The 27,660-nt window shown below is 75.5% G+C and overlaps 4 protein-coding genes across 19 annotated transcripts; 2 read left to right on the top strand and 2 right to left on the bottom strand.

Annotated features, from left to right (window-relative positions):
• Window positions 1-159: 159 nt before the first annotated feature.
• On the top strand, window positions 160-7,958 carry RTKN (rhotekin; the record flags this gene model as incomplete). Of its 14 annotated transcripts, none has more annotated exons than XM_080589790.1 (14): window positions 1,561-1,626; window positions 1,997-2,237; window positions 4,013-4,212; window positions 4,294-4,355; window positions 4,472-4,525; window positions 4,592-4,709; window positions 4,937-5,158; window positions 5,228-5,322; window positions 5,598-5,704; window positions 5,969-6,097; window positions 6,163-6,328; window positions 6,412-6,516; window positions 6,746-6,854; window positions 7,198-7,958. In XM_080589790.1, the coding sequence occupies exons 2-14, from the start codon at window positions 2,133-2,135 to the stop codon at window positions 7,202-7,204; spliced, it is 1,479 nt and encodes a 492-aa protein (XP_080445916.1). In that variant the 5' UTR covers window positions 1,561-1,626; window positions 1,997-2,132. The 14 variants fall into 14 exon arrangements, with proteins under 14 accessions (XP_080445911.1, XP_080445908.1, XP_080445910.1 ...); XM_080589787.1 differs by having other exon boundaries at window positions 5,966-6,097; window positions 6,653-6,854; XM_080589789.1 differs by having other exon boundaries at window positions 1,563-1,626; window positions 5,966-6,097.
• Window positions 7,932-13,661, bottom strand: LOC308194216 (drebrin-like). The gene is given in 15 exon segments (XM_080589796.1): window positions 7,932-8,431; window positions 8,515-8,569; window positions 8,838-8,953; window positions 9,076-9,661; window positions 9,663-9,781; window positions 9,862-9,982; window positions 10,058-10,132; window positions 10,278-10,332; window positions 10,450-10,601; window positions 10,712-10,789; window positions 10,904-11,041; window positions 11,507-11,581; window positions 11,793-11,905; window positions 11,998-12,050; window positions 13,498-13,661. Coding segments are annotated over 15 exon segments (1,923 nt in total). The 5' UTR covers window positions 13,584-13,661; the 3' UTR covers window positions 7,932-8,330.
• Window positions 13,662-15,845: 2,184 nt separating this feature from the next.
• On the top strand, window positions 15,846-21,081 carry LOC308194210 (rho-related BTB domain-containing protein 2-like). 3 transcript variants are annotated; one of them, XM_080589774.1, is made up of 9 exons: window positions 15,846-16,122; window positions 16,231-16,334; window positions 17,448-17,633; window positions 17,720-18,642; window positions 18,977-19,095; window positions 19,330-19,480; window positions 19,701-19,789; window positions 19,901-20,006; window positions 20,087-21,081. In XM_080589774.1, exons 1-9 carry the CDS (start codon window positions 15,931-15,933, stop codon window positions 20,254-20,256), a joined length of 2,040 nt encoding a protein of 679 aa, XP_080445900.1. In that variant the 5' UTR covers window positions 15,846-15,930; the 3' UTR covers window positions 20,257-21,081. The 3 variants fall into 3 exon arrangements, with proteins under 3 accessions (XP_080445900.1, XP_080445901.1, XP_080445902.1); XM_080589775.1 differs by having other exon boundaries at window positions 19,706-19,789; window positions 20,087-20,245; XM_080589776.1 differs by lacking the exon at window positions 15,846-16,122 and having other exon boundaries at window positions 16,238-16,330.
• A 60-nt stretch (window positions 21,082-21,141) lies between these two features.
• WDR54 (WD repeat domain 54) lies at window positions 21,142-27,656 on the bottom strand. The gene is made up of 9 exons (XM_080589777.1): window positions 27,383-27,656; window positions 26,799-26,861; window positions 26,524-26,590; window positions 26,111-26,167; window positions 25,672-25,799; window positions 23,760-23,860; window positions 23,414-23,576; window positions 23,177-23,251; window positions 21,142-22,720 (listed from the first exon to the last, which is right to left on the bottom strand). Exons 1-9 carry the CDS (start codon window positions 27,605-27,607, stop codon window positions 22,589-22,591), a joined length of 1,011 nt encoding a protein of 336 aa, XP_080445903.1. The 5' UTR covers window positions 27,608-27,656; the 3' UTR covers window positions 21,142-22,588.
• Window positions 27,657-27,660: the final 4 nt, after the last annotated feature.

Genomic DNA, 27,660 nt, shown 5'->3' with positions numbered 1-27,660 from the left:
ACGCGCGCTCGGCCCCACGCGCGTGCACGCCGGCGGCCACGCGCGTGTGCGCAGCCCCGGGCACGCGGGGCACGCGCGGACCGGCGGGCGCGCACAGCGCGGGGTGCGCGCGTGGGCACGGACACGCGCCCAGGCCACCTGCACGCCCCCCCGGCACGGGCACGGGCACGGACACGCGCGGCCCCCCCGCCGCCCCCGGCCGCAGCTGCCCGCCCTGACTCGGGCTTTGTCCGCCCGGGGCCGGCGGCGCCACGCGCGGCTGGGGGCACCGAGCCCGCCCCGCCCGTGCCAGGGGACGCCCGGTACCGGCCCCGGCCCCGGCGCCGCTCCCGCTCCGGGCGGGCTCGGTGCAGCTCAGTGCGTGTCGGTGCGGCTCGGTGCGGCTCGGTGCGGCTCGGTACAGCCCGGTGCGTGTCGGTGCAGCCCGGTGCGTGTCGGTGCAGCCCGGTGCGGCGCCGCCCGCCCCCGCCGCCAGGTGCCGCCGGCCCCGGGGAGGGGTTTGCGCGACTTCGGAGCTCAGGGAAGTTCCCGTGGGACCCGGAGCGGCCCTAGCCCCCGGCCCCGGCCCCGGCCCCGGCCCCGGCCCCGGCCCCGCCGCCGCGATGTTCTGCCGCAACCACCGCAGCCGGGTGACCGTGGCCCGCGGCTCGGCGCTGGAGATGGAGATCCGACGGGGCCGCTGCCGCCTCAGCCTGCTCGGCGCCGCCCCGCAGGTAGGGCCCGGCCCCGCCGCCGGTACCTGGGCGCCCGCCGGGTGCCGCCGCCCCGGAGCCCCCCGCGCAGCCCGTGCGCGCCGCGGGACGGGCGGGAGCCCCACGCGTGTCCCCACGTGTCCGCGTGGGCGCGCCGGGACCTCCCGTGCCGCGGGGTCCGCGCGGGGCCCCACGAGGCTCCCGGGGCCGTGGGAACGGCCGGGGCCGGGCCCGCGCAGCCGCCTGGGAAGGGCGAAGGCGGCGGCGGCCGCTCCCGTCCCGTCCCGTCCCGTCCCGTCCCGTCCCGTCCCGTCCCGCCGGTGGGACCGGGCGTTGCCGGCCCAGCGAGCCCGGCCGGGCGGAGCGGGAACCGGCCCCGCGGCACGGGAGGGGCCGGCGCCCCCGGCGGCTCCCACGGCCCCGCGCCCCCCCCGCCGGCTGCGGGGCCGCGTCCTGCCCGGGGCGGCGGCGGGGCCGTGCCGAGCCCGCCCGTGCCGTGCCGTGCCGAGCCCCGCGGCTCGGTGTCTGCCTGCGTGCGGCCGGGGGGCTGCGGCCGCGGGGGGCTTCGCGCCCCGGGCAGAGACGGGGAGGTCCCGGCGTGGGGGCGCCCGAGCCCCCTGAGCCCCGGGCCGGTTTACGGGGCGGGGGTCCCGGTAGCCCCGTACCGGCTGCACACGCGGCGGCGGGGTCTCGGTACACCGGGGGGGGACGGGGGACGGGCGGAAGGACCCGCCGCCAGGGGGCGCCCCCGCGCCCCGGGGTGCCGGTGCCGCCGGTGCCGCGGGCGGGGGGCCGGGCCGGGCCGGGCCGGGGGCGGCCCCTGTAACCGGAGCCGCCGGAGGAATGCCGGGGGAGGGCGGGCCGGGGGCGGGCGGCCGCCGCCTTCCTGTGCGCGCCGCGCCGCGCCGGAGCAGCGGTCCGGGATCGGCGGCAGGTACCGGCGGGGCGGCCCCGCTGCAGCGCACACCGGGGCCGGCAGGGGGCGGCGGGGGGGCGGCGCGGGGCGCACCGGGGCCACGTCCCCGCCACGCACCCGGGACCCCGACCCCGCAACTCACGCCACGTCCCGGCGCCCCCCTCACCCCCCTCCCCTTACACCCCCCCGTGCCCGGCCCCGCTCCCCCCGCGCCCCCCGCGCCCCCCGCGTGCGGGTTTCGGGGCCGCTGCCTCCCCCCCCCCCCCGCCGCCCCTCCCGGTCCCGTCCCCCCCCCTTGCCCCCGGCCGCCCGCGCTGCCCTTTCCCGGCACAGAGGCCGCTTGTTCGCCGGCCGCGGCCGGGCGATGAAAGGCCCTTTCTCTCCGCAGCCGGGCCGGGCCGGGCCGGGCGGGGGAGGCCGCGCACGGCGCTGGACGCGGCGGGGGCCGCGGGCCGGGGGCCGGGGCGGATGCGGGATCCCCGCGCCCGGTGTCGGCGGCTCCCCGTGGGGCCGCGGCGGGGCCGATGGAGGTGGCCGGGCGGGACGGCTGCGCCCCGCTGCAGGACAAGCTGCGGATCCTGGAGGACCTCAACATGCTCTACATCCGCCAGATCGCCCTCAGCCTCGAGGTACGGGGGGGTCGCGCCCCCCGCCCCCTCGGCAGCGGCCCCCCGGTACCGGCTGCCCCGCGGCGCCGGGGCCGAGGCTCGCGGCCGCCCGGCCCCGCGGCGGCACCCCCGGGGCGATGCCACGCGGCGAGGCCGGGACGGGGCGCGGGGACCCGGGGGCGGCCCCGGTAACGGGCCGGTCCCGCAGCCCGGGGCCCTGCCCTGCCGCGCGGGGGCCCCCCGCGTCCTCCCGGTGGGGCGGACGGAGCCCCGCGGCGCTCGGAGCAGATCCCCCCGCAGCCCCCTCCGCCCGCCCGGGCCGGGCCCGCTGCGACGCTCGGTTTGGGGGGGGGGTCCCCCGTCGGTCGCCCCCCCCTCGCCCAGCAGCGCCCCCGAAAGCTCCCCGCCGTGGGGCGGGCGCCCTGTGGCGAGCGGGGCCGCCGGGCGCGGGGAGAGGGAGCGGTGCAGGGGGGGCGCGGGGCTTACGGGGGGGGTCCCGGGGGGGCTGCAGCCGCCCGCGCCCCCCGCCGCGGCTCCGGTGGCTATTTATAGCTGCCGGTGATGTCACCGCTCCGGCGCTGCGGCTCCGCCAGCCCCGGCCCCGCGCCCGCCCGCAGCTCTGCCGGGCCCCGCTGCCGGGGGCCGGGGGCAGGGGGCTGGGGCGCGGGGGGCGGCAGGGGGATGCCCTGGGCCGGCATGGATCGCCGCGGCACCGGCAACGTGAGTCGGGGGCCGAGCCGGCGGGGGGGGCGGGGGGGATGCGCAGTGCCGAGGCTGCGGATTGCGGCAGGGGGGCTCCGGGGGGGTCCTGCGGGAGGGGGCGGCCCCGCGCCGGGATCTGGCATCCTCCGCCCGTGCGGCTGTGGGGTGCCCCCCTCCCCCTGCGGCTGCGGGCCCCGGGGCGGGGGGCTGGGGCTGCGGGGGCTTTGCCACCCTCCGATGTGGCTCCTGTGCAGCTCCGGTCCCGGGGGGGGGGGAGCTGGGGGGCAGTGCTGGGGGGGGCTGGGGTGTCCGTGGGGTGCGCGGCACCTCCGTGCGGCACGTCAGGCAGCTGCGGGATGCGTCACCGCTCTGTGGGGTGCGGGGCAGCATGTGATGTGCCTGTGGGGCACGGAGCTCCCCCGGGAGGCACGGTGAAGCTGTGGGGTGCGTGGCACGTCTGTGGGGCGCGTGGTGGAGCTGTGGGGCACGTGGCACCTCTGTAGGGCGCATGATGGAGCTGTGGGTATCCGGCTCCCCTGTGGGGTGTCTGTGGGGCACGTGGCTTGTCTGTGGGATGCATGATGGACCCGTGGGGTGTGTGGCACAGCTGTGGGGCATGTGATGCAACTGTGCGCTCTGCGACGTGTCCGTGGGGTGTGGGAAACAGCCGTGGGGTGGATGACATACCCGTGGGGCATGCGGCATACCCGTGGGGTTTGTGAAGTGCTTGTGGGGTTTTTGGCTCTCCCGCAGGGTTCATGATGTATCCGCAGGGCGTGTGGCGCTCCGCGGGGCACGCGACACGTCCTTGGGGCACGTGGCTCCCCAGGGGCCTGGGCTGGGATGGTGGCTCTCTGCCCAGGGGGTCAGGGGACGTGTCTGCTGGTGCAGCAGAGGCTAGCTTGGGGCAGGAGGGTCAGCCCCGGGCACTGGCCGTGCTGGGGGGAGCGGGGCCGTGTGGGGGCCGCTGTCCCCTCCATGTGAATGTGGCTGCCCCTTCCCGGGGACCTGCCGGGGTCTGCAGTGGCAGGGGAGGGCGGGACCTGGGACCCCCCCCAGCTGGGTCCTGTGCTCCCACGCCGCCTGTCCCACAGGACACGGACATCCAGAAGAAGATTGACCATGAGATCCGGATGCGGGAGGGGGCCTGCAAGCTGCTGGCCGCCTGCACGCAGCGGGAGCAGGCGCTGGAGGCCACCAAGAGCCTCCTGGTGTGCAACAGCCGCATCCTGGCCTACATGTCGGAGCTGCAGCGCATGAAGGAGGTGCAGGTGATGCAGCGCGTGGCCAGGCGGTGAGGACCCCGCGGCGGGGGGGGTGGGCGGGAGGTGGGGGTCCCCGGGCAGCGGTCACGGCTCTGCGCTTCCTCCCGCAGCCCCTCGGACGCTGGCCCCACAGACGACCGCCTGCCCTGCCGGGGCAGGGTCTGCATCTCAGGTATGGGGTCCCCAAAAGCCCTGCGGGGCCAGGGGGGTGCCGGGGGTCCTGCACCGGCCCCTGGGGTGAGGACAGGGCCCCGGGGGTCTCACCACCACTCCCCCCCACCCCCGCAGACCTGCGCATCCCGCTGATGTGGAAGGACACGGAGTACTTCAGGAACAAGGGAGGTGAGTGGGGGGGGTGGCAGCGCGGCCCCCAGCCCCACGCTGGCCTGACCCCCGCCCCCGGCGCAGAGCTGCACCGCTGCGCCGTCTTCTGCCTCCTCCAGATCGGGGTGGAGATCTACGACACCGAGATGGTGCTGGTGGACCGGACCCTCACCGACATCTGCTTTGAGAACGCCGTCCTCTTGTGCGCGCTGCGCCGGGCAGGTCCCCGCGTCCCTGCATGTCCCCGCGTCCCCCCGCGTCCCTGCAACCCACAAATCCCCGCCTATCCCCGCGTCCCCATTTCCCTGCATCTCCGTGTCCTTGCGTCCCTGCATCCCCACGTCCCCGGGGGCTCCCCGGCAGTGCCCCCCCGGCAGCGGGGAGGGCGGGGGCCGGGGGCTGCATGCGCCCGCTGAGCCGTGCCCCCAGCACGGAGGCCGGGCCGGACTTCGAGCTGAAGGTGGAGCTGTACAGCGCGGGGCTGGAGGAGGAGGCGCCGGGCAGCGCGCCCAAGAAGCTGGCCAGCAAGCTCAGCAGCTCCCTGGGCCGCTCCTCGGGACGCCGGCTGCGCACCGCCATGGACGGGGGCCCCGGCAGCCCCGGCGGTAACGGTGGCAGCGGCCCCCTGCTGCTGCCGGCCCCCAGCGTGCCGTGAGTACCTGACCCCCCTTCGACACCCCCCCCACGCACCTGCTTGCCCCTCACTCTCAGTTCCCCCAGGGGCCCCAAGTATCACCTGCTGGCGCACGCGGTGCTGTCCCTGGCCGAGGTGCAGGACGGTTTCCGCACCCACGACCTCGCCATCGCCTGCAATGGTGAGCGCAGCACCGTGCGGCTTCCCTGGCCAGGGCTGGGGCTGGGGGCCTGGGGGGGGGCAGGGGGGCTGGGGTGTGATGGGGCGGGGGAGAAGCAGCTGCGGGGTCCCAGCTGGATGGGGGCAGAGGGGGTTGTTGGGCTGGGGCTGGGGTCCTGGCAAGGTGGGGGGGCAGCACCGGGACGTGGGCAGCTCTGGGGAGAGCTGGGGACAGGCAGGGGGGAGCCATGGGGGCCCTGCCCTAGGGCCCCCCTGTGAGTGCTCTGCCTCCCCCAGAGGAGAGCTCCTTCTGGCTGCCGCTGTATGGCAGCATGTGCTGCCGCCTGGCTGCCCAGCCCCGCTGCATGGCCACCCAGATGATGTGCGGCTTCCTCAAGGTGCAGGTGAGCACGGGCACGGGATGGGGATGGGACGGGGACGGGACGGGGACGGGACGGGAACAAGGGTGGCGCAGGGACAGGCTGTGTTGGGGCAGGGTGGGTAGGGGACAGGCAGTGCCAGCAGCCCGCCTGGTGTCGGCCGTCCCTGCCGTTAGGCTACGGACCGTGGTGGGGACGGGGAGCGGGGATCCCTGCACTGGGGACGGGGCTGCTCCCACCCCCGGGGCCGGGCTGTGGGCGCTGAGCAGCCCTGTCCCACGGCAGCAGGCATCGGGGGAGCCGCAGGGCTGGGCTCGGCTGTTCTGCGTCCTGCGCGGCACCAACCTCCTCTGCTACCGGCGCCCGCAGGAGGCTGAGGCGGGCGTGGAGCCAGCGCTCACCATCGCCATCAACAAGGTAGGGGCCGGGCCGGGGGGCTGGGGGGGCGCGGGGGCGCGGGCTGACCGCAGCGTGCCCTGCAGGAGACCCGGATCCGCGCCACGGAGCAGGAGGCGCGCGGGAAGCTGCACAGCATGTCCGTCACCAACCGCTACGGGGCCGAGGAGGTGACCCACACGCTGCTGGCCGAGAGCCGCGCCGAGACGCAGCGCTGGATGGAGGCCTTCTGGCAGCACTTCTACGACATGAGTGCGTGCGGGGACGGGGACGAGGACCCCCTGCCCCGTGGCGCACTGAGTCCGGCCCCCTCCCCTCCCGTCCGCTCCCCGCAGGCCAGTGGAAGCAGTGCTGCGACGAGCTGATGCGCATCGAGGTGCCGCCGCCGCGCCGGCCGCCTGCCCCGCTGCCACGGCAGGGCTCGCTGTACCACGAGATGGGTGAGCGCGGCCGGCGCGCGGCTTCCTCACCTTCCTCGTCACCTTCCTCGTCACCTTCCTTGTCATCTTCCTCCTCATCTTCCTCCTTATGTTCCTCCTCACCTTCCTCCTCATCTTCCTCTTCTCCACTGACCAGCCTCTCCTGCCACCTGCGCCTCCCTAACCTCCTGCCTTCTCTCTGCTGTCCTCTGCCTCTCTCTGCCCCTGGCCGTGCCCTCCCACGGTGCAGCCCTGCCCGGCCCTGCCGTGCCGCCCTCGGCCTGCGAAGGGCTCCTGCTGCAGGATAACGCCGTCTCGGCGGAGATCCGCGCCCTGCTCTCCTCCTATTACAGCGACAGGTGACGTACGGGGCCGGCACAGCTACACATGGCGCGGCCGCGGGGCACGGCACGGCCACCCCGGCCACAGGGCACGGCACAGCTGCCCCGGCCTGCCGGAGGTGTCGCAGCAGCACCGGCTGCAGGGCAAATCCCAGCTGCCCTGGCCACAGGGCGCATCCTGGCTGTCATGGCCATGGGGCATGTCCTGGCCACCCAGGCTGCAGGGCACGTCCCAGTTGTCCCAGCTCCGGTGCACGTCCCAGTCCCGGTGCCTTTCCCAGCTGCGGGGCACGTCCCGGCCCTCCCTGTGGCGGGGGATGCACGTGGCTGGCCCCCCGCTGACCCCCGCTCTTCCCCGCAGCTATTGAGCCGGCCGACGACATCGAGGCGGTGACGGATATCCTGACGCGGCGGGCGGCGGGGCTGGAGGGGGGGCCGGGGCTGGGCTGCCCCCCCTGGCTCTCCCTCTTTGAGGGGCCCCCCCTGTGCGCCACCCCCCCCAGCGGGGTCAGCCCCGGCCCCCGTGCCCGGCCCCGCACACTCTCGCTCGACGCCAAGCTCAGCACCCTGAAGGGGCGGGGGGCCCGGCGCGCCCCCTCCCCGCACCCATCGCCCGGCTCCAGCTCCTCCAGCCCCGGCAGCAGCAGCCCGGACACGGAGCGTGCGCCTCCCCCCCCGAGCCTGCCGGCCCCCCCCGGGTACCTCCAGTCCCAGGTCTGAGCCCGGCACCTGCAGGGGGCCCTGTCCCCCCCCCCCCCCGGGGGGGCTGACACCACAGAGGACCTGTCCTGGGAGGGAGTGGGGGTTCCCAGGAGTCCCTGGCCCTGCTGGGGGCTCAGAGCTTCTTTCCTTGGGGAGAAACTGGAATTTACGGTGCCCCTGTGCCGGGGGGGGGGGGGGGCACTTGGGGCCAATGCCGCCACTGCAGGGGGCATTTGGGGCTGACCCCCTCCGAGGGGTGCTCGGGGCTCAGCCCACCATGAGCAGGTGTGGGCCCAGCCCCCGGGGGCCAGAGCCCCCCCACTCTGCTTTCCTCACCGTTCCTAACCCTGGCCCCGCTGCACGCCGTGGGGACCAGCCGACGCCACCACCTCATTCATGTGCATTAAAATTTATTTAACAGCCACTGCGTCTCACTGGGGGGGCTGGGGGTCGCGGGGGGGCAGGGTCCTGCTGCCTGCCCTGTGCCCCCCAATCTGGGGACCCGTCCCCCCCCAGCCCTGTGCTGCACAGGTGGGTCGGGGCTGTGGGGTGCGTGGCTGCTTCCCAAAGCTGCTGTATGGGGGGGTAGGGGGCCAGCGGCCCCAGTGCAAGAGGCTGTGCTGGGGGGGGGGGGGGGGCAGGGGGCTGCAGGCACCACACCGAGCGTGGGGCAGTGGGGCGAGGTGTGGGGCAGCCAATGCATGGGGGGCTGGGGGCAGCCCCGGCTGTGGGGGTGCTGGGGGGCACAGTAGGCAGTGCTGGGGGGGGCGGCGTGCTGCTGTCCCCCCCCGACTACACAGCATGGGGGGAGAGGTCCTCGTCCTCGGCTGGGGGGCTGCTGCCGGCAGGCAGCTGCTGGTGGGGGGCATCGCGGGCCAGCAGCAGGGCGAAGCCTGGGGGGGAGAGGGGGTGAGGGCTGAGCCCGGCCAGGGGTCTCGGGACACACGGGGGGGGGGTCGGGGGGGTGCAGCGGTACCTGGCTTGGCTTTGTGCAGCAGCTCCGGCAGGATGGTGTCGCTGGGCTCATCCCCCTGCAGGAGAGGGCCCCGGGGGTCCCCTGCTCTCAGGGCCCCCCTGCCCGGCCCTGCCCCTTGCCCCCAGCCCCGTCCTGCCCCCCCTTACCAGCCCCTGCCCTGTCTTGTCCCCCCCCCCCCAGTCCCGTCCCTGCTCCCCCTGCTGTCCCCTCCCAGCCCCCAAACATCCACCCCCAGCCCCCTGCTGCCCCCCCACTGCCCCCCACCTGCCGCAGGTGCCGCCCATCCCACCCATGCCACCACCACCTTGTGCCCCCAGCCCTACCTGCACCGGGGGGTCCTGCTCCCAGGGGGCTGGCCACCCCCCATGCCCGAGGCCCCCGATGCCGTTGTGTCCCAAGTCGCGGCGGGCCGGCTCCTGCTCGGGCTCCCCGATGGTCCCTGGGGGGACGGGGGCACGGCTGAGCCCCCCCCACCAGCCCAGGTGCTGGGGCTGGGGGGGTGCAGAGTGCAGGACCCCCACCCCAGCCCCACGCAGCGGGCAGGGGGCTGCGGGCACCCACCTTGCTGCGGCTCCCGGGCTGCCAGGCTGGGGAGGGCCGGATCCTGTGGCGGGCTGGGGGGGCTGGGGCCGTGCGGGGGCACCGGGGCGGGCGCCAGCCCAGGGGGAGGAGACCCCCCCCGGGGGCTCGGGGCCCCCTCACCCGGCCCCACCGGCAGCCCCGGAGATCCCCAAGCCGGGGGGCTGGGGAGGGGAGGGGTGCCCGGGGGGGGGCCCTCCTCATCCAGGGGGGTGCCGGGGGGGCTGGGCAGAGGCAGAGCCTCAGCCCCCGCGCTGTCGGTGGGGGACGGCACGGCCGGCCCCGGGGGGGGCTGCCAGGGAGGGCTCGGGGGCGGCAGCCCCCCGCCGGAGCTGCTGGGGGGGCCCAGCCCGGGAGTGCCGCGGGGGGGCTCGGGCTCTGCCCCACGGGTGCCGTCGGGGGGCCCCGACCCGGGGGGGCTGGCGGGGGGCGGGGACCCCGGCAGGGTCGGGGGGGGCCCTGCCCCGGCTGGGCTGGGACCCCCCCCGGCGGCACAGCGAGGGGGGGGCCCCGTCCCCGCGGGGCCGGCGGGGAGCGGCGGCGGGGGGCGGCGGGGGCTGGGGGGGGGGCGCCGCCCTGAAAGCCCCGGGGTCGAGGGGCGCGGGCGAGGGCGGGGGCTCCGGCCGGCGGAAGATGAAGGCTGACTCGGTCAGGCTGCGCTGGTACCGCAGGAACGGCCGCCGGGCTCCTGGGGGAGCGCGGGTCAGCAGCCGGCCCCCGGCCCGGCCCGGCCCCCCCGGCCCGCCCCCTCCCGCCCCCCGCACCTACCGGGCCGGGCGCCCAGGGGGCCGGCGGGCAGCGGAGCCCCGGAGGCGGACCCCGCGCGCTCCCGCTGCCGGAAGAAATCCCGGGGGTTCTGCGGGCGCTGGGACACCAGCACGGCCGCCTCCTGCAGCACCGGGAGGGGACGGCCGTCAGCGGCGGCCCCCGGCCCCCTCGTTCCCCCCGCCCCCCCCGCACTCACGGCCGCCTTCTCGATGGACTCGGAGCGCCGGGAGCGGTCCCGCGTCGCCTCCTCGTGCTCCCGCTGCTGCTGCTCCTGCGGGACCGGGACCGGGAGCGGGACGGGGCCGCGGTGAGGCGGCTGGGGCGGGGCAGCCCCGTGCCCGCGCCGTCCCTCCGTGCCCCGTCCCCCCGTGCCCCGTCCCCCGGTCCCCCCGTGCCCCGTCCCCGTCCCCGCTCACCCAGCGGGCTTTCTCCTTCCTCCGCTCCTCCGCCTCCAGCCGCGCCTGCTCCTTCCTGCCGGGACGGGGACCCTCAGGGCCGGCACCGGGGCCGCCGCCGGGGCTCGGGGACCGCGGGGACCGCGGGGACGGGGCGGGGGCGGCTGCGTGCCCCCGGGGGTGCCGCGCTCACCGGTGCTCCTCGATCAGCCGCTCCTTCTCCCTGAAGCGCTGCTCGCGCTCGGCCGCCTCCCGCCTCTCCTCCTCCATCCGCTCCCGCTCCCACCGCCGCCGCTCCTCCAGCAGCCGCCGCCGCTCCTCCTCCTTGCGCTGCTCCTCTTCGCGCTGCGCCGGGCGGCACCTGGCTCAGCGGGGCCGGGACCCCCGGGAGCGGCACCGGGGCCGGGCCCGGGCCCCCCGGGAGCGGCGGCCGCGCGGGGCCCCCCGGCCCTCACCTCGGCCTGCGCCCAGAAGGAGTCCCGCTGCGTCCGGCGGATCTCCAGCGCCGGGTTCGTCTTGCGGTAGTTGGTGCCCTGCGGGGACCGGCCGGGCCTCAGGGCGGCCCCGCGGCGGCGCCGAGCACCCGGGGGGCGCCCTCGCCCCGCCGGTCCCGGTGCCCGGTCCCCGGCCCCGCCGGCCCCGCTCACCACCAGCTCCTCGGTGTCGGCCGGGGGGGCCCTCCTGGCCGGGGGGGCCGCGGCGGGGGCCAGCTGGGCCAGAGCGCGGCTCAGCCCCTCCTGGGTCACCTCCTCGGCGCGCCGGGCGCTCAGCACCACGCTGGCCTCCTGCCGCCAGACGGGGACGGCGTCAGCCCCGAGCACCCGCGGGGGTGCCAAGGCGCCGGCAGCCGCAGCCCCCCCCCCCGCTCCCCCCGGGACGGGCCCGCAGCCCCCCCCGGAGCGCTCCCCAGGGAATCCCGGCGCCGTTCCCCGCCGCGTGCGCGCGCCCGACGGATCCAGGCGCGGGGCCGGATCCGGGCGCGGGGCCGTCCCGCAGGGCGGGCTGGGGCAGCGTCCCCGCTGCTGCGGGGCCGGGCAGGATCCGGCCGGGGCAGGGAGCCCAGCCACAGCCCCGGGTCGGCGGCCAAGGCTGGGAACTGGGAACGGCGGCGCCTGAGTCAGCAGCGCCAGGAATGCACTGAGCGCAGCAAGCAAAGGTCGGGGCTGCCCCGGGCTGGGGGGTGGGAGGAGGCGCGGGGGGAGCCCCCCCGGGTCGGGGCCGCCCCCGGCCCCCCGCCGGCCCCGACTCACCCTGAAGAAGGCTCTGATGGCCGGCAGGTGCCCCGCGCACGCCTGCCGCTGGGACTCGGGCGTCTTCTCCCCGACCTGGCACGGGCACAGGCGGCTCAGGGCTGGGGCCCCGCCGCGCCCCCCCCCGCCCCGCGCCCGCCGCCGGCCGGAGCCCCCCCCGCGACCCGGCGCGGCCGCGGGGCCGGGGGCCGGGGGAGGTCTCGGCCGTGCCCGCGGCGGGCAGCGAGGCGGCGGGGTCAGCCCCAGCCCCCCCCCCCCCCCGCAGGAGCCCCCGGCCCGCGCTCACCCAGCTGATGAGGACGATGCGGGGGGCGCCGGTGGCGGGGTCCCGGAGGCGGCACAGCCCATACATGACGCTGCCGGCGCAGAACTTGCCGGCCAGCTCGTCCGCGCCCCCGGCTGCAAGGAGGGGGCGGTCAGGGGGGGGCCGGGCGCTGCGGGACCCCCGCGCACTCCGCGGGGGCAGGCGGCGGCCGGGCCCCCCCTCGTACCTCCGGAGTCCAGCAGCTTGAGGTCATGGTGCTTCTCGTAGGCAAAGACGGCCCTGGGGGGGCAGAGGGAGCAGCAGCTGGGAGGGGGGGAGGCGGCACCCCCGGGGGAAGCGCCGGGAGGAGCCGGGGCAGGGCCGGGGGGGCGGCGGGGATCCAGCCCCGGGTCCCCGCCGCACCGGGACCGCGCGGCTCCGCCGGCCGCCGCCCACCAGTGCCCGGCCCCCGCGCCGTGCCCACCCCATCCCACCCCCCCGCCGTGCCCCCCCCGCTGCCCGCCGGGCTGAATTCGTGGAAGTGCCGCCGGCAGCATCCGCCCAGGGGACAATGGGGCCGCGGGAAGCGCCGCAGCGCCCGGACCCCACCGGCCCGTGCCCGTCCCCCTCCTCCCCCGGTGATACCGGCCCCGAGCCGGCCTCTCCCCGCTGCCCGAGAGCCCCCCCAGCGGCCGGGCAGCCCCGACCCGCCGGCGCCCCCCGGCCTCGTGCGTCCGGGGCCGGGGCCGGGGGGGCCGGTGAGCCCCCCGCCGGGGCGGCATTCCCCGCCAGCCGCCGCCGCCTTTGTCTCGGCACGGCTCCGATTACAGCCGCATGTGGCGGCACGCTGCGCGCCGGGGACACGGCGGGGCCCGGCTCCAGCAGCACGCGTGCGGAGCGGCACGGCTCGGCACGGCCCGGCACGGCTCGGCACGGCACCGGCACGGCACCGGCACGGCTCAGTAGCGGCGCTCTGGAGCACGGCGCGGCTCGGGGCCACGGGGCAGAGGGCAGCGGCCGCGGGGCCGCGCGGCACCGGGAAGCGGCGGGCGGCGGGGAAAGGGGCGGCCCCGCCCCCGGCCCCCCCGCCCCCCCCGCCCCGCCGCCGCCAGCCCGGGGGACCCGCCGCGACAGCCGGCCCCGACCGCGGCCGCGCGGTGTCGGGAGGGCGCCGGCTCCCGGCCCGGCTCCCGCGGGAGGAGCGGCACCGGTCCCGGGACAGGCTCCGCCGCCCCGCCGGCAACGGGAGGGCGCGGGGCTCCCACGCCCGGGCGGGGCCGGGCAGGAGCCGCGGTCCCCACGCGGTGCGGCCGGGGGGGATGGCAGAGCCGGGCGGGGCGCTGCGGGCACCCCCGGGCGGGCACCGGTGCGGGGGCGCGGCCGCTCCCCCCGGCCCTGGCGCGTCCCGGGGCCGTTCAGCCCCGGCGGGCCCCGCGCCCCGGAGCCGCTCCCAGCCCGACGAGCCGGGCCAGGCCGCCCGGTTCCCTGCCCGGGTCCGCGGGCTCAGCGCCGGGCGGGGCCCAGCCCCGGGGCCGCGGCACCGTCGCGGCACCGTCCCGCCGTCCCCGTTCCCCGGGGCCACGCTCGGCCGGCCCCGGTGCGCGGGTCCACGTGCGCCCCGGGACCCCCCGGCCCGGCTCCGGTGCCCGGTTCCCCGGCCCCGCGTGGGCCCCCCCCCGCCCGCTGCCCCGTACGTCGCGGCCCCCGCCCGTGCCCGGTGCCGAAGCCCGGTGCCCGGTGCCCTCACCAGTTGGTGGCCGCCCGCGGGTTGCCCACGTCCTCCTTGGCCGCCAGCAGCGCCAGCCGGTGCCGGTCCAGCCCCGGGGCCCCCATGCTGCGCCCTGCCCGGCCCCGCGCCGCCCGGACAGATCCTGCGCCCGGCCCGGCCCCGCCTCCGCCGCCGCCGGGAGGGCGGGGAGGGACCGGGCGGGACCGGGCGGGACCGGGCGCCGCGCCAGCCCCGCGCCCTGCGCCCGGCCCGGAGGGGGCGGCGGAGGGGGCGCGGGGCCGCTACCGGCGGCGGGGCCGTTACCGGTGCACGGGGGCCTCCCGGTGGCCGCCCGGGACGGGGTCGCTGCCGCCGGGGGGCCCGGCCCGGGGCAGAGCGCGGGGGCGCGGCGATGCCGGGCCCCCCCCCGGCGGTTCGGGAGCCCGAGGGCGTGGGTGTGGGGCGTGGGTCGCTCGGCAGGCCGTGGGCTCGCGGGTGCCACGCGGTAACGTGGGCAGAGCGCGGGGCCCACACCGCGGCGTGGGGGCGGTGCGGGGTCCCGCTGCGTGACGTGGGCACAGGGCAGGGTCCCACGCGGTAACACGGGAGCAGCGCGGGGCCCCACGCGTAACACGGGTGCAGGGCAGAATCCCCCGGGGGGGCCGGGACGTGGGCACAGGGCAGAATCCCACGCCGGGACGTGGGTGCACCGCGAGGTCCCACGCCGGGACGTGGGTGCGCCCGGTGCGGCGGGGCCCGTGCGGGCGGACGCGGCGCGTGACGCGGAGCCCCCCCGGGGCCCGGCCCCCCGGGAGCGGCCTCCCCACGCGCGGGGCCGCCCGGCGCCGCTGCCCTTATTTGGTCACCGCGGCCTCCGAGCCCCAAAGCCCCAGAGAGGGAAAAAATTCGGCGGCGGCAGCTGCGGCCGGGCGGGGGGGGCGCCCCCGGGGGGCGGGGATGAGCCCCCCCCCGCCGTGTCGCCGCACCGCCCCGTGTCCCGCACCGCCCCGTGTCCCGCAGCGCCCCGTGCTGCCCCCAGCCCCGCACGCGGGGGTGCCCATCACTGCCCCCCCCGCCCCCCAGCTCTCGGCTGCCGCTGCTGGCGGCATGGGGGGAGGAGGGCGGAAGGGGGGGGGGGCCCGGTCCCGCAGCCCCCGGACGCCGGGCACGTCCTGGGCCCTCCTCTGCTGCGAGCAAAGGGGGCGCCGCTGGGGGCCCCTGCGGGGGGGCCGAGCTGCGGCCCCCTGCGGGCACGGGGACCCACGCGCCACAGCCCTCGCCCCCCCCCAAAACAAGGGTCCCCGGCCGCAGCGGCCACCGACGCCCTGGGCCACCGGCTCACCGCGGCCCCCAGTCCCGGGGGGACAGCCCCGAGCCGCCGGGGACCCGCAGGAGGAGGCCGGGGGCAGGGAGAGCCCCGGCGCTGGGGGGGACCGGGCGGCAGGGAGCGGTGTGCCCGCAGGGCCCCGTGCGGCACCGGCACCCCGAGGCGCTGGGGCAGCAGCGCTGCGGGCACCGCGGGGCTGCGGCGGGGGTTTGGAACGGTGCTGGGGGCGTGGGGACAGCGGGACAGCGGGCAGCCCTGGAGGCCCACGGTGTCACTGGGGTCACTGGTTTGTACTGGAGCGTGCTGGTGGTGCTGCGACCGCTGGTGTCCCTGGGGTCCCGCTGTGCCAGGCGTGTGCTGGCTGCGCTGGGCCACTGGCACTGCTGGTGCCACTGGAGTCACTAGTGCCACTGGTGTCACTGGTGCCACTGGTGCTACTGGAGTCACTGGTGCCACTGGTGTCACTGGTGCCACCGGTGCTGCTGGTGCCACTGGAATCACTGGTGTCACTGGTGCTACTGGTGCCACTGGTGCTGCTGGTGCCACTGGTGCTGCTGGTGCCTGGTGCCACTGGTGCCACTGGTGCCACTGGTGCCACTGCTGTCCCTTTTACCGCCGGTGCCCCTCGCGGCCCCGCTGTCGCTCCGTGCCCCCGCCGCTCCCGGTGTCTCCGCCGTCCCCCCCGTCGACGCTCGGCGGGTGGGCGTGGCGCGGGGGCGTGGCTTCCCGCAGGACCAGCCCACGCGGGGGGCGGGGCTTCCTACGCGACCCCGCCCACCGGGGGCGTGGCGCCGCCGGCCGCGAGGAGCGCGGGGGCAGGGGGGCGGTCACGTGGGCGCGGCGCCCCCTGGCGGCGCTCCTTTGTCCGCGCGCGGGCGGGGCCGCGGCGGGGCGGGCGCGGATTGGCGGGGGGGGGCGAGGGGGCGGGGCCGGGCGGGGCGGGGCGGGCGCGGGTTGGCGGCGGGCGAGGGGCGTGGCCGGAGGGGCGTGGCTCGGCGCGGCGGAGCGGGCGCGGATTGGCTGCGGGGCGGGGCGGGGCGGGGCGGGGCGGGGCGGGCGGGGTAACGGGCCCGGGCGGCGGCGGCGGCGGCGGCGGCGCGGGATGGGCGGGGGGCGGCGCGGGGCGCGGCGCTGAGCGGGGCCCCATGGACCTGGATGTGGACTACGAGCGGCCCAACGTCGAGACCATCAAGTGCGTGGTGGTGGGCGACAACGCCGTGGGCAAGACGCGCCTCATCTGCGCCCGCGCCTGCAACGCCACGCTCAGCCAGTACCAGCTGCTGGCCACGCACGTGCCCACCGTGTGGGCCATCGACCAGTACCGCGTCTGCCAGGAGGTGCGGGGGGGGCGCCGGGCGGGGGCGGCCCCGGCCCCGGGGGGAGCCCCCCGTCACCGGGGGGGGCCCGCCCCGACCGCGGGGAGCCCCTGACCGCCGCCCCCGCAGGTGCTGGAGCGCTCCCGGGACGTGGTGGACGAGGTGAGCGTGTCGCTGCGGCTCTGGGACACCTTCGGGGACCACCACAAGGACCGGCGCTTCGCCTACGGCAGGTGCGGGCGGCGCGGGGGGGGCACGGCCCCGGAACCGAGCCCGGCGGCGGGCGGGGGGCGCCGAGCCCGAGGGACCCCCGGGCGCCACCCGCGGCCGGGCGGGACTCGGGGGGGCCGGGAGAGGTCTGACACCCCCCGGCCCGCCCCACCCCCCCCCGTCCGGTGTCCGGTTGCAGCCCCGGGGGCACCGTGACCCCAGGGCCCGGGCAGGCACCGGTGCCAGGGGCAGCTCTGGGTGCTCGCGGCGTCCCTGGCGGGCAGCGGCACCACCGGGGGGCTGCGGGGTATTTGGGACACACGGGGCCCCGCCGCACCCAGGGCTGCACGGCCCTGGTGTCCCGGGGCAGGACCCGGGGATCCCCTGCCGTGGCCGAGAGCACGCACTGAGCCCCGGTGCCGTGCGGCTGAGCCCGTCCTGGCACCGGGAGATGCCCCGTGGCCGTGGCTGTGGCTGAGCGGGTGACAGCCCCCGCCCCCCCGTGCCCCCCCCCGTGCCAAGTGACTGGGCTGTAAACAACCCCTTCCCCGTGGCCTCTGGCACGTCCAGGCTCTTATCGCCCCGCCACACCGCGCCAGCTTGGCTTGGCGTGCTCTGATCACCCCCCCGTGTGGCTGGGGGGGCAGGGACACCCGGTGGGAATGGGGGCACCCCTGGGTGAGGGGACACAGCCTGGGGTGCCCAGAGCGCACCCAGCGCCACCACCCTGCCGCCCCCTTCCCCGCAGGGCGGCGGGTGCTGGCTGAGCTGCGGCTCCCGTGCTGGCCGGGGGCCCGGGGGGGCGGGAGGACGGCGTCTATCTTGGTCCCCGGCATGGGCCCAGCTCCAAACACGGCTCCTGGTCACGTCTCAGAAGGCACGGACTAAAAACAAACCCGGCCTGGCGGCCACGCGGCTGCTCCTAGCCACCGTGGTCCCTTCCCACAGGGGTCCGGCCCCACACTGGGCACGGGACGCAGCTCGGGTCCCCTGCGCCCGCTCTGGCCCTGTCCCGGCTGCTGTTGGTGGGCATCTCCCTGCAGCCGCTGGTGCACGTGGCGCCTGCGGGTTGTGCCGGGGCAGGGCTGTGCTGACCCCCTTCCTCCTCCTCCTCCTCTTCCCCTTCCTCGCCGCAGGTCGGATGTGGTCGTGCTCTGCTTCTCGCTGGCCAACCCCAACTCCCTGCGCCACGTGAAGACCATGTGGTACCCTGAGATCAAGCACTTCTGCCCGCGGACGCCCATCATCCTGGTGGGCTGCCAGCTGGACCTGCGCTACGCCGACCTGGAGGCCGTCAACCGCGCCCGGCGCCCCCTGGCCAAGTGAGGCTGCGCCCGGTGGGTGGGTGGGTGGGGGGTCGGGGGCCGGGACCCCCGCGCGGTGACACGGCCCCGCTCTGCACCCCCAGGCCCATCAAGCCCACGGACATCCTGCCCCCGGAGCGGGGCCACGAGGTGGCCAAGGAGCTGGGCGTGCCCTACTACGAGACCAGCGTGGTGGCCCAGTTCGGCATCAAGGACGTCTTCGACAATGCCATCCGGGCCGCCCTCATCTCCCGCCGGCACCTGCAGTTCTGGAAGTCCCACCTGAAGAAGATGCAGCGGCCGCTGCTGCAGGCCCCCTTCCTGCCCCCCAAGCCCCCGCCGCCCGTCATCCACATCCCCGACCCGCCGGCCAGCCGCGGCTGGGGCCCCGCCGCCCTCTTCTGCACCCCGCTCTGCGCCGACGTCGTCTTCCAGCTGCAGGGCGGCCAGCAGGTCTTCGCCCACCGCGTCTACCTGGCCACCTCCTGCTCCAAGTTCTACGACCTCTTCACCCTGGAGGGGCCGCGGGGGGCGGCCAAGGAGCCGGCCGCCCGCGCCCGCAGCCTGGACGGGGAGCGGGGGGCGCTGGGCGAGGGGGCGCGCGCCCCACTGCGGACCTCGCAGAGCGACGATGCCCTGCGGCCGGCGGCGGGGGACGGCGCGGTGCCCGGCGCCCGCGACCTCTCGGCATGGGGCCGCGGCTTTGTCAGCATGCGCTGGGAGCTGGTGGCGGACCCGGTGGCGGGGCGGGAGAAGCGGATGACGGTGGTGTGCATGGACCGGCTGGTGCAGGCGGAGCCCTTCCGCGCCGTGCTGGAGTACCTCTACACCGGGCGGCTGGACCAGGCCCGCGGGGACCTCATGCAGGTGGCCACCATCGCCGAGCTGCTGGAGGTCTTCGACCTGCGCATGATGGTGGCCAACGTGCTCAACAAGGAGAGTTTCATGAACCAGGAGATCACCAAGGCCTTCCACGTCCGCCGTGCCAACCGCATCAAGGAGTGCCTGGGGAAGGGGGTCTTCGCAGGTACAGGGGGCGAGGGGTGGCGGTGCCCTGCTGGGGACATCACACGGGCTCCCTCCCCTCCAGCTGGGTCATTTGGCTCCCGCTGGGCTGAGCATGGACCCGGGCTCCCGGCCACCCTGGGCGCTGCCCCTCCACCGGGGCCACGCTGGGCTGCGCTCCCAGAGCCCTCGTCCCCTCCCCGCGCCGTCCCCAGCACCTGCATGGCTGTGCTGCGGTCCCTGTGCTGGGCTGGCCGCGGTATGTGGGGCTGGTGTCTTGGCACCAGCCGTGGCGTGGGACCGGGATGGCCGAGGGGCGCCTGCCCCGTGCTGAACCTGTCCCTGTGCCGCCCCAGACGTGGTTTTCCGCGTGGACGACGGGACCGTGCCGGCGCACAAGCCTCTGCTGATTGCCGGCTGCGACTGGATGATGGCCATGTTCCGGGGGGCTTTCCGGGAGAGCTACGCTGCCGAGGTGAGGGCACGGGGATGGCGGTGGGGGTGACCTCCAGGCCCCGGGAGGATCGGCTGTCGTGGGGCTGCGGCTGTGCTGGCACGGGGCACGTGGGGCCCAGCTGCGCCCATGGTGTCCCCGTGCTCAGCCCCGGCTGCGGCGGGGGCAGGCGATGCCGGTGGCGGGGCAGGGTCTGTCCTTGCTGCAGCGCCCACCCCGCCGCCAGAGACCGGCCCCCAAGCCCCTGTCCCGCAGGTCTCCCTGCCGGGCACCAACTGCGCCTGCCTGCGCGCCGTCCTCGACTTCCTCTACACCGGCGTCTTCACCCCCACGCCCGACCTGGACGCCATGGAGCTCCTCATCCTCACCAACCGCCTCTGCCTGCCCCGGCTGCAGGCGCTCACAGGTGAGCCCCCCCGGTGCCCGCGCTGACGCCAGCTGCCAATACGATTACGGAGCCGCGGGGCCGGGGATCGATGCGGCCCCGGGGTGTCATTAGCGGGGTCCTTATGTAAGAGCCGGACGAGCCTGGCGTAACCCCAGCGCCGGGCCGGGTGCGTCGTGTCCCTGGTGCGCATGGCTGCCCCGCGTCCCCAGGCGCTCACGGCCCCTCTCCCTGCCCCCAGAGCAGTACGCCGTGGACGAGCTGCTCCGAGCCTTCATGCAGCAGGTGGAGATCGACGAGCAGGTGATCATCTACCTGGAGATGACGCAGGTACGCGGGGATGGGGGAGCACAGGGTGGGGGCTGCTCCGGGACACGAAGCCCCAGGGTGGGCTCCGGGCTGTGAATCCCCAGCCCTGGCTCCCCCCACCCCTGCCTGCAGTTCCACAACGCCCGGCAGCTGGCCGCCTGGTGCCTGCACTACATCTGCACCAACTACAACAGCGTCTGCCGCCGCTTCCCCCGGGAGATGAAGTTCATGTCCCCAGGTAGGCTGCCGGGGGCCGGGCAGGGTTGGCCCCAGCCGTGCCGGGGCCGGCCGTGCCGTGACACACCGCCGTCCCCGCAGAGAACCAGGCCCACTTTGAGCGGCACCGCTGGCCGCCGGTGTGGTACCTGAAGGAGGAGGACCTGTACCTGCGCTCCAAGAAGGAGCGGGAGCGCGAGGAGCAGCTGCAGCGCAAGCAGCACACCCGCAGCAAGTGGTGCTTCTGGCGCCCCTCGCCCCACGTCTCCTGAAGCGAGGGGCACGGCCGTGACGCACCCCTGGGGCAGGGGGCACGGCCGCGCCCCGGCTGGCACAGGCCCTGCGGTGCTGGGCGGGGGGCTCCCCTCCCTGCCTCCCCCCCACCCCGGGGCTGCGGCCGCTGCGGGCCCTGGGGGCCGCTGCCTGTTTACACCCCCGTCCCCAGGCTGGTTTACAGGCGCTCGCTGCCGCCGCCGCTCTGGTTTACGGCCCGAATCCCCCCCCCGCCGCCGCTGCCGCCTCGCGGTGCCTTTCCCTGGGGCGACGGCGTGCCAAGCCGGGCAGGGCCCCCCCCCACCCCGGCCAGCGCTGGTGCTACCTCTGACCGAGCAGTATTGTGGGGCTGGGGGCTCTGCCGGCCCCCTCCCCTGCCAGGGCCTGCGGGAGGGTGCTGGCTCCCCGGGCTGGGGCTCCCCGGCCGGGCTCTCTGGTGCTGTATTTTCCCCCCTTCCTCTGCCTCAGCAGAGGTGGGGGCCAAGCTGTGAGCGGGGCACGGGGCGGGAGGGCAGAGGGGCCGCGGGGGCTGCACGTGCCACAGGAGCTGCCCCTGCCCGCGGAGGGCGTCCCGGCTCACCCCGGTCATCTCTGTGCCTTGGACACGTCCCGGCGGGGCCGACGTCCCCGTCCCGGTGTCCCTGCGCTGCACAACCCTTTGTACACTTTTCTACTCCGCTCGCCCCGACCCAGCACAACCTCCCGGGCGCCTGCGCCCGCCTCAAGGGCTCTTTGTACCTACGCCTTCCCAACCACTGTGAGTGGGGCGCCGCGCTTCGCCGCGCCGACTGTTTTAACCTTTAATAAAGCCTTTTGTAACGGGACGGGGCTCCGGCTCCTGCGCGGCAGGGTCCCACAGCAAGGAGCGACACGGGGGCCCTCGGTTCAGGTGCGTTTATTGTGGGTGAGGTACAGTGCAGTGGGGCTGGGGGGACAGGGCAGGGTGCGGAGTCCTGACCTGTAGCCGGGGGGGGGCAGCACATGGGGGTACAGCATGAGCGGGGGGGGTACAGCAGGGGGGTGCGGTGCCTGGGCTCAGAGGTGCTGGGAAAGGGGCACGATGGGGGCCAGGGGCTGTGGCTCACAGCTGGGGGCAAAGCGGTGCGTGGGCAGCGGGCCCCCTGCCCGCAGCGTGCCTCTCGCCCCCGCGCAGCAGCAGGGGCTGGGGCCGCCTTTCCCAGGGCCGTGCCGGACCCTGCTGCTGCCGGGAGCTGCAGGAAGCTCCTGCGGGGCCGAGCCGGATCCGGGAGCTGCGGGAAGCTCCTTCCCTGCCTGCTGAGGACGGGGCCTGCCCCGGGCAGAGCCCCCCCGCACGTGGGGCCCCGCTGCCCCGCAGGGCCCTGGGAACAGCAGCCAGCAGCGAGAGGGACTGGGATATGGACAAGGACCAGGGGGACAGCGACCGCTGGGACAGGGCCGAGCCCTGCCCTGGACGCAGAGGGGGAAGCACCGGGAGCACGGGGGCAGCCCCAGCACGGCGCATGCCCCCCTTCCAGCACCCCGTCTGGGGCCGGGGCAGAGCCAGCAGGGCACAGGGCCCCGGGCTGAGATGGGGAGCTGGAGCACAAGGACAGCCTGCTGGCACGCAGCGCCACGGCTCTGCTCGGTGACCTAGCAGTCTGTCCCTGGGGCGCTCAGCTGGCCTGGAAGAGCACAGTGCAGCCGCCTCTGCTTTTTCCAGCCCAGGAGCGCAGCTGTGGCCCCGCACATCTGGCTGCCAGCCGCCGAGCGTGCGGTCCCGCTGGGACGCGGCCGTGCCCAGGGCTGCTGGCAGGGTGCGGAGGCTCCTCGCCCCAGCCCGTAAGCACGCTGCCCCGAGGCAAGGCGGCCCACGCTGCAGCGCCCGTGGGTGCGGCCCCCCAGGAGGGAGCGGCTCCCGCAGCCCTCCCGGCCGGAGCAGCGTGTAGGGCAGGTTTGCCCTGGATCCTCTCCCGTTTGAAGCAGAGGTGCCGCGGGGAAGAGGGGAGCCGGTTCTGCTCCTCCCCAGGACTGCCGCTACCAGAGCCTGCGGCGAGGCAGCCGCTGCTCAGACACGTCACCTCTGCTGCCTCCTCCCCTCCCGGGAGGGCTCAGGAGGGGGCGAGGGGCAAGGGGGCAGCTTTTGGCTCAGGGACCCACAGCCCCGTACACCTGGGTCCCACTGAGCCAGAGCAGCTCCAAAGCCCCGTTCCCCGTGCACGGCCATGCCCCGCTGAGGGCAGGTTTGCTTTGGGAGTGACAGGATCCCACTTCAGCTCCGCCTCTGCGCTGATTTCCAGCCCAGTGGGGTACGGCGCTGGGCCGGAGGGGTGCCTGGTGACCTGGCTCGGGACAGAGGGCGCAGCTCGCGGCCTACACCTGGCTGTAGCGGAAGATCTCGCTGAGGTCGTAGCCGGTCACGGCAAAGGAGCAGCCCTCGGGGTCGCAGAAGCGGGCGCCGCAGATCTGGGTGTCGGTCACACACTCGGCGTGGCAGTGCTCGATCTGCAGCGGGAAGAGGAGCCAGCATGAGCGGCACATGAAGTAAGTGCAACCGGCACAGCCGCAGGCCCAGCAAGCTGCCTTAGATCCACGCCTTCCCGTAGGAGCATCGCCTCCAAGCAACGGGCAGGCAGGGGAGTGCGGCCACACCACGGGGATGCGGCCAGCGCTCCCCAGTTCAGGGGCACAAGAACCTTTCTTTTCTTGCAGCTCCACCGCTCGAGGGCAGGACTCAGGATCACGCCCGGGGGAAGAGCGCTGGGCCCCCACGCAGCAGCTCGGGCTGGGCCCAGAGGGCTCCCACCGCTCAGCTCCGCAGCCCCCCAGCGGTAGCAGCACCCCGTGGGAGGCTGTGCGACCCAGCAGCACCGACCCGTGGTCCCAGCGGGCCAGCGACAGCTCGCAGGGACCCACCCCGGCTCCAGGTTCCCTGCCGAGTGTCCGTGCCTCAGGACTCACCTCGACATCGTCGGTGTCTGGGTTCCTGCTGAGCTTCCAGACGTGAACGAAGGAGTCCTCGGCACCCGAGAGCAGCTGCGAAGGGGAGCAGCAGCGAGGCCGTGGGGACCGGGACACCAGAGGGGTGCAGCGCAGCGTGCTGGTGCTGAGCAGCCCCTGCCCAGCTCCGGGCCCGTGGGTCCCGCACGCAGAAGGCACAGCGGGCCGGGTGCCCACTGCGGGCAGCTTACCCCTTACCTTTCCCGTCAGCGGCGCCAGGTCCAGGGCGTAGATCCAGCGAGCGTGAGCATTGACCTCAGCCCGCAGGACGCCCGTCGCTGCCTCGTACAGCCGAATCTGCCCGTTGCCGTAGCCAGCAGCGACGACCCCATTCCAGAGCTTCACGGAGGAGCAGGTGCAGCTGGGCACAAGGGCACGCGTCACCTCCTCCCCTCCCGGCTGCACACCCGCACGCTGGGGCCGGGGGTCCCCTCCTGTCCCGGCCCAGCACCCTCCCAGTCCCACACGAGAGCCGGGAAGGGTCCGGCCGGGGATGTTTGGTACCACCTCGCTGTCGGGATCCTGCCGTGCCGCTCCGGCTTACCCGAAGGCTGGGATCTTGTTGAGCAAGGTGAACTCCTCCCCAGAGCTCCAGATGCAGAGGGTCCCCGCGTCATCAGCAGTCACCAGGTCCCCAGCCCCCTCCTGCAGGAGGGACGTGGGGTCAGCAGTGCCCCAGCACCTGCAGAGGCTGCTCGCGGCCCCAGGCACCGAGCTGCCGCGCACCAGAGCCAGAGCCTGCGGCAGGACAGGCTTAAAGTTTAACTGCCCCCAGAAACTGCTGACATTCTGCGAACGAGGAAGGCTGAGCTGTGATCGTACACGGGCATTTCAGTTTAAACATGTCAGTGTTTGGCAATGCTAATTACACACGGGATAAATTTGTGACAGCAATCACTACATCTCCTCCCTCTGCTTTCGAGTCACAACAGACCTCACCTCGACACGCATCTCGGATTGCATGTGCAAAGCACCATCCCTGCTTGCTAGAAAGCCTTTCGAACAAACCACGGAGCAAAGTCTGAGCGCAGCGAGCTGGAGAAGCCAGCCAGAGACAGATGAGAGACCAGCTTTCACATAAACAAGCTCCATATCCAGGCTAATTGGGAACCAGTTCTAAGCAATTAATTGTTCAAGGGAGTCCCAAGCGCAGAGAAAGTTAAATGTACCTAATTAGAGAAAGTGTTTGAAAGTGTCCTCGTTGGGAAGCATGCAGCCAGTAATGAGGAAGCCAATTAGTGGATCTGCAGAAATGTCAACCAGAACGAACTGAACTGGAGGAAGCCCCATCCTGACTCCAGACCGCTCTGTAATCAGGTGGAGTTATTTCACATGGCAGGAGAAAGGTCACCACGGCATCGGTGGCAGCTCGGACAAGACACCTCCGTCCATTCGGCAAATTTAGTGAGGGGAAACAGACTTCTGGCCTCAGACGCCTCCTGCACCCGGCCCTGGGTGCGGAGCTCTCAGCCCCGTGCGGGCGCTGCCCTCAGCCTCCCCACCTGCCCCGCTCCTGGGGAGCAGAACCGCGGTCCCGCAGCGGCAGCTCGGCGCCTGGGCTTGCTGCAGGGGTAGGGGCGTGACAGGGCTGCGCCCCCCGTGCTGCCCTGGGGAGGGCACGCTGGCAGCCTGAGTTCAGTGTGTCTTTATTCAGGGCTGGTTTTGCTCGTTTGCTCATGTAGCAGACCGGCCTTTGGCTTCAATAGCTGCTGTGTGCTCTGGCACGCACCCTGCTGCATCACAGGATATTCTCTGGCAATTAGTCACACGCCCACAGTCACCCTTCTTGCGGGAGGGCCTCAGCTCCTCATCTCCGTCAGGACGGTTCTGCCTCTGCACAGTTTGTCTTCTGAGAATCTGGGTGACCAGGACTGAGGCTTGGTCAGCTAAGGAACGGGGAGATGGAGGAGCTGAAAAGGCAGGAACTGGCTGAACACCGATGGCACAGTGGGACAGCTGATGGGGTGGCTGCTCCCAGCTGTCTGAGCAGCAGAGGGAAGAGCTCTGAAATGCCAGCCTGCAAACGCGGCGTTTTAAACTGCTCTTGATGGCAGTCTGCTTACGCTGCACGCCACGCTGAGCCAGCCGGGCGGCTGGTTACGGGCTGCAGCAGGGGCTGAGGGCGCCCCAAGCCAGAGCTTCACCCAGACCTGTCCTGACCTCCCCTAACAGCAGAGACCCCCCGGTGCCACAGCAGCCTCGGGAGCCAACGTCCTCGGTGCAGGAGGGGAGGTGAGAGCTGCCTGCTGCCCTGCACCGCAGGGGGAGGCTGCCTTGGCCGCACCACGGCCTGCATGCGGCAGGGATTGGGCTGGCCGTGGTGCCACACACCAGGAAAGGCCCCAGGCAGCCCCCACGCCGAGGGGTGGCTGGAGCCCCCACCGCCCCCTCCCACAGCCGGGGCCCCTGCAGCACCTCTGGCCCCGGGCAGTTTGCCCCGGTGGCCACGCACGTACCGGAGCCTGGCCCAGCTCCGCCGCGATGTCGGTGATGGCGTCGCGGTGCTCCTCCAGGACCTCGCTCACCGTCACGTTCGTCCCTTTGTGGGGGATGTCGAACACCAGCACCGTCCCGGAGGACGTCCCTGCGGGGGGACCGGAGGTGTCAGCAGGACGCGTCCCATGGCCGAGCCCCCAGCTCCCGCCGTGCCTGCAGCCACGCTCCGCTCTCCCCCCGACCCTCTGCCTGCGTGAGGCCGCTCCCGAGGGAGAACGTTGTGCAGACCGACCCCTCTGCCGGGCACAGCCGCCCCACACACCAGCTCCCTACGAGAGCCGCAGCGTGAGCGCAGCCCTTCAGCTGATCCTACGTCGCCAGGTTCCACCCGGGGCCACGAAGGCCGCCCGGCGTGGCCCTGCCTTCCCTTCCTCCCTCTCACTGCCACGCTTCACTCACCCACGCAGATGAAGCGTTCTCCAGCTGCAGCGATCCCTCGGGCAAACACGGCTTGTGCTGGAAGGAACCAAGAGCTGGCTGCAGCCTGTGGCAGCCCACAGGAGCGCCCGGTTGAGTTTCATCCCCAGTCCTGCAGTTGCCACAGGGCCCCCCGAGCCCCTCCCTCCAGCCTTCCTAGGCCCACATGAAGCCTGCACAGAGGGGTCAGGATGGTGCAAAACTTCCAGACCCTTCTACTAACCTGCCACGCAGCACCGGCCTGGCTCAGCCCTGCCTGGACGTGGGAGCGGTGCTGCTGGGGTCCCAGGCCGGCAGGAACCAGGCTGCCCAACAGGAACGCCCGATCCCACCCTGCCAGGGGCAGCACGGGGGGATCCAGGAGCCCCTTGCAGCGCTCCCACTGCGGCACTTACCCGGCGGGTGCTCTGTGATGTCCAGTGCGTGCCAATAAACCATGACGGAGCCATCCGACTCATACATCTGGGAAGAGAAAAAGCAGCGGGGTGAGAGCTGGCCGCCGGGAACGCTGCTCCCGCAGCCTCGGGCTCACCCCCCACCCACGTGAGCTCCAAACGGGAGCAGCGGCGCCCCGCTCCCGCAGCCCCACGGCCCGGAGCCCGGCTGGAGCCCGGCTGCCTTCGGGCCGCCCTCCCAGCCCCTGGCTGCCGTGCACGGGGGGCCGCCTCACCTGGATGCCTTTCTGCGAGGTCAGCACCAGCAGCACGCGGGCCGGCAGCACGCACCAGGCGGCCTGGAAGGAAACGCAGCTGGGGGGGGCTGGGGCTGGGGGCAGGAGCCCTCGCCCCCTCCCCAAAGGGGGGACCACCGGCAGCCGCCTGCACACACGCGGGCTGCGGGGCTGGGCTCGCGTGGGCCTCAGCGACCCCCCAGGCTCACGCAGAGCTCTCCAGGAGGCTCCTTCCCTCCCGCCGCCTCCTCCCGGTACCGGCGGCGCTGCGGGTGCTGCCCGCGCCCCGGCCGGGACGGCCCCCCCCCGGCACGGCCCTGCCTCCGCCCGCACAGCGCAGGGCCCGCGGGGCCTGCCCGGGCCGGGCACCGGGCGGCGGGGGAGCGGTAAGGCCCGGGCACACCGGGGAGCGCCGCCCGCCTCGGGGTGCCGGGAGGGGAACGGGGAACGGGCACCGGGACCGGGACCGGCACCGAGACAGCGCCGCGGCAGGCGCCGGGCGGCCCCGGGACCGGGCCGGGGCCGGGGCCGCGACCGGGACCGGGACCGCGACCGGGACCGCGGCCGGGCCCTGTCGGCCCCACCTGCGTGACGGCGGCGGCGGCGGCGGCCGGGCCCCCCGGCGGGGCGCGCAGCTGGCGCTGGGAGGCGCCCAGCCCGTCGGCGGCGGCGCTGAGCACGCTGGCGGCGGGGCCGCGCACGGCGCAGAAGCAGGCGAGCTGCCGGTGCGGCAGGCGCAGCACGCTCAGGTTGTTGTACAGCGCCGAGCTGCCGCCGCCCAGCTGCAGGCTCCGGCCCCGCCGGTACATCCCGGCCGCCCCGCGCCCGCCCCGCGCCGCCTCAGCCCCGCGCCGCCGCCGCT

The sequence above is a fragment of the Anser brachyrhynchus genome, assembly GCF_964034855.1.
Source record: "Anser brachyrhynchus genome assembly, chromosome: 4".
NCBI lineage: Eukaryota > Metazoa > Chordata > Aves > Anseriformes > Anatidae > Anser > Anser brachyrhynchus.
This window is presented reverse-complemented; position numbering and strand designations above follow the sequence as displayed.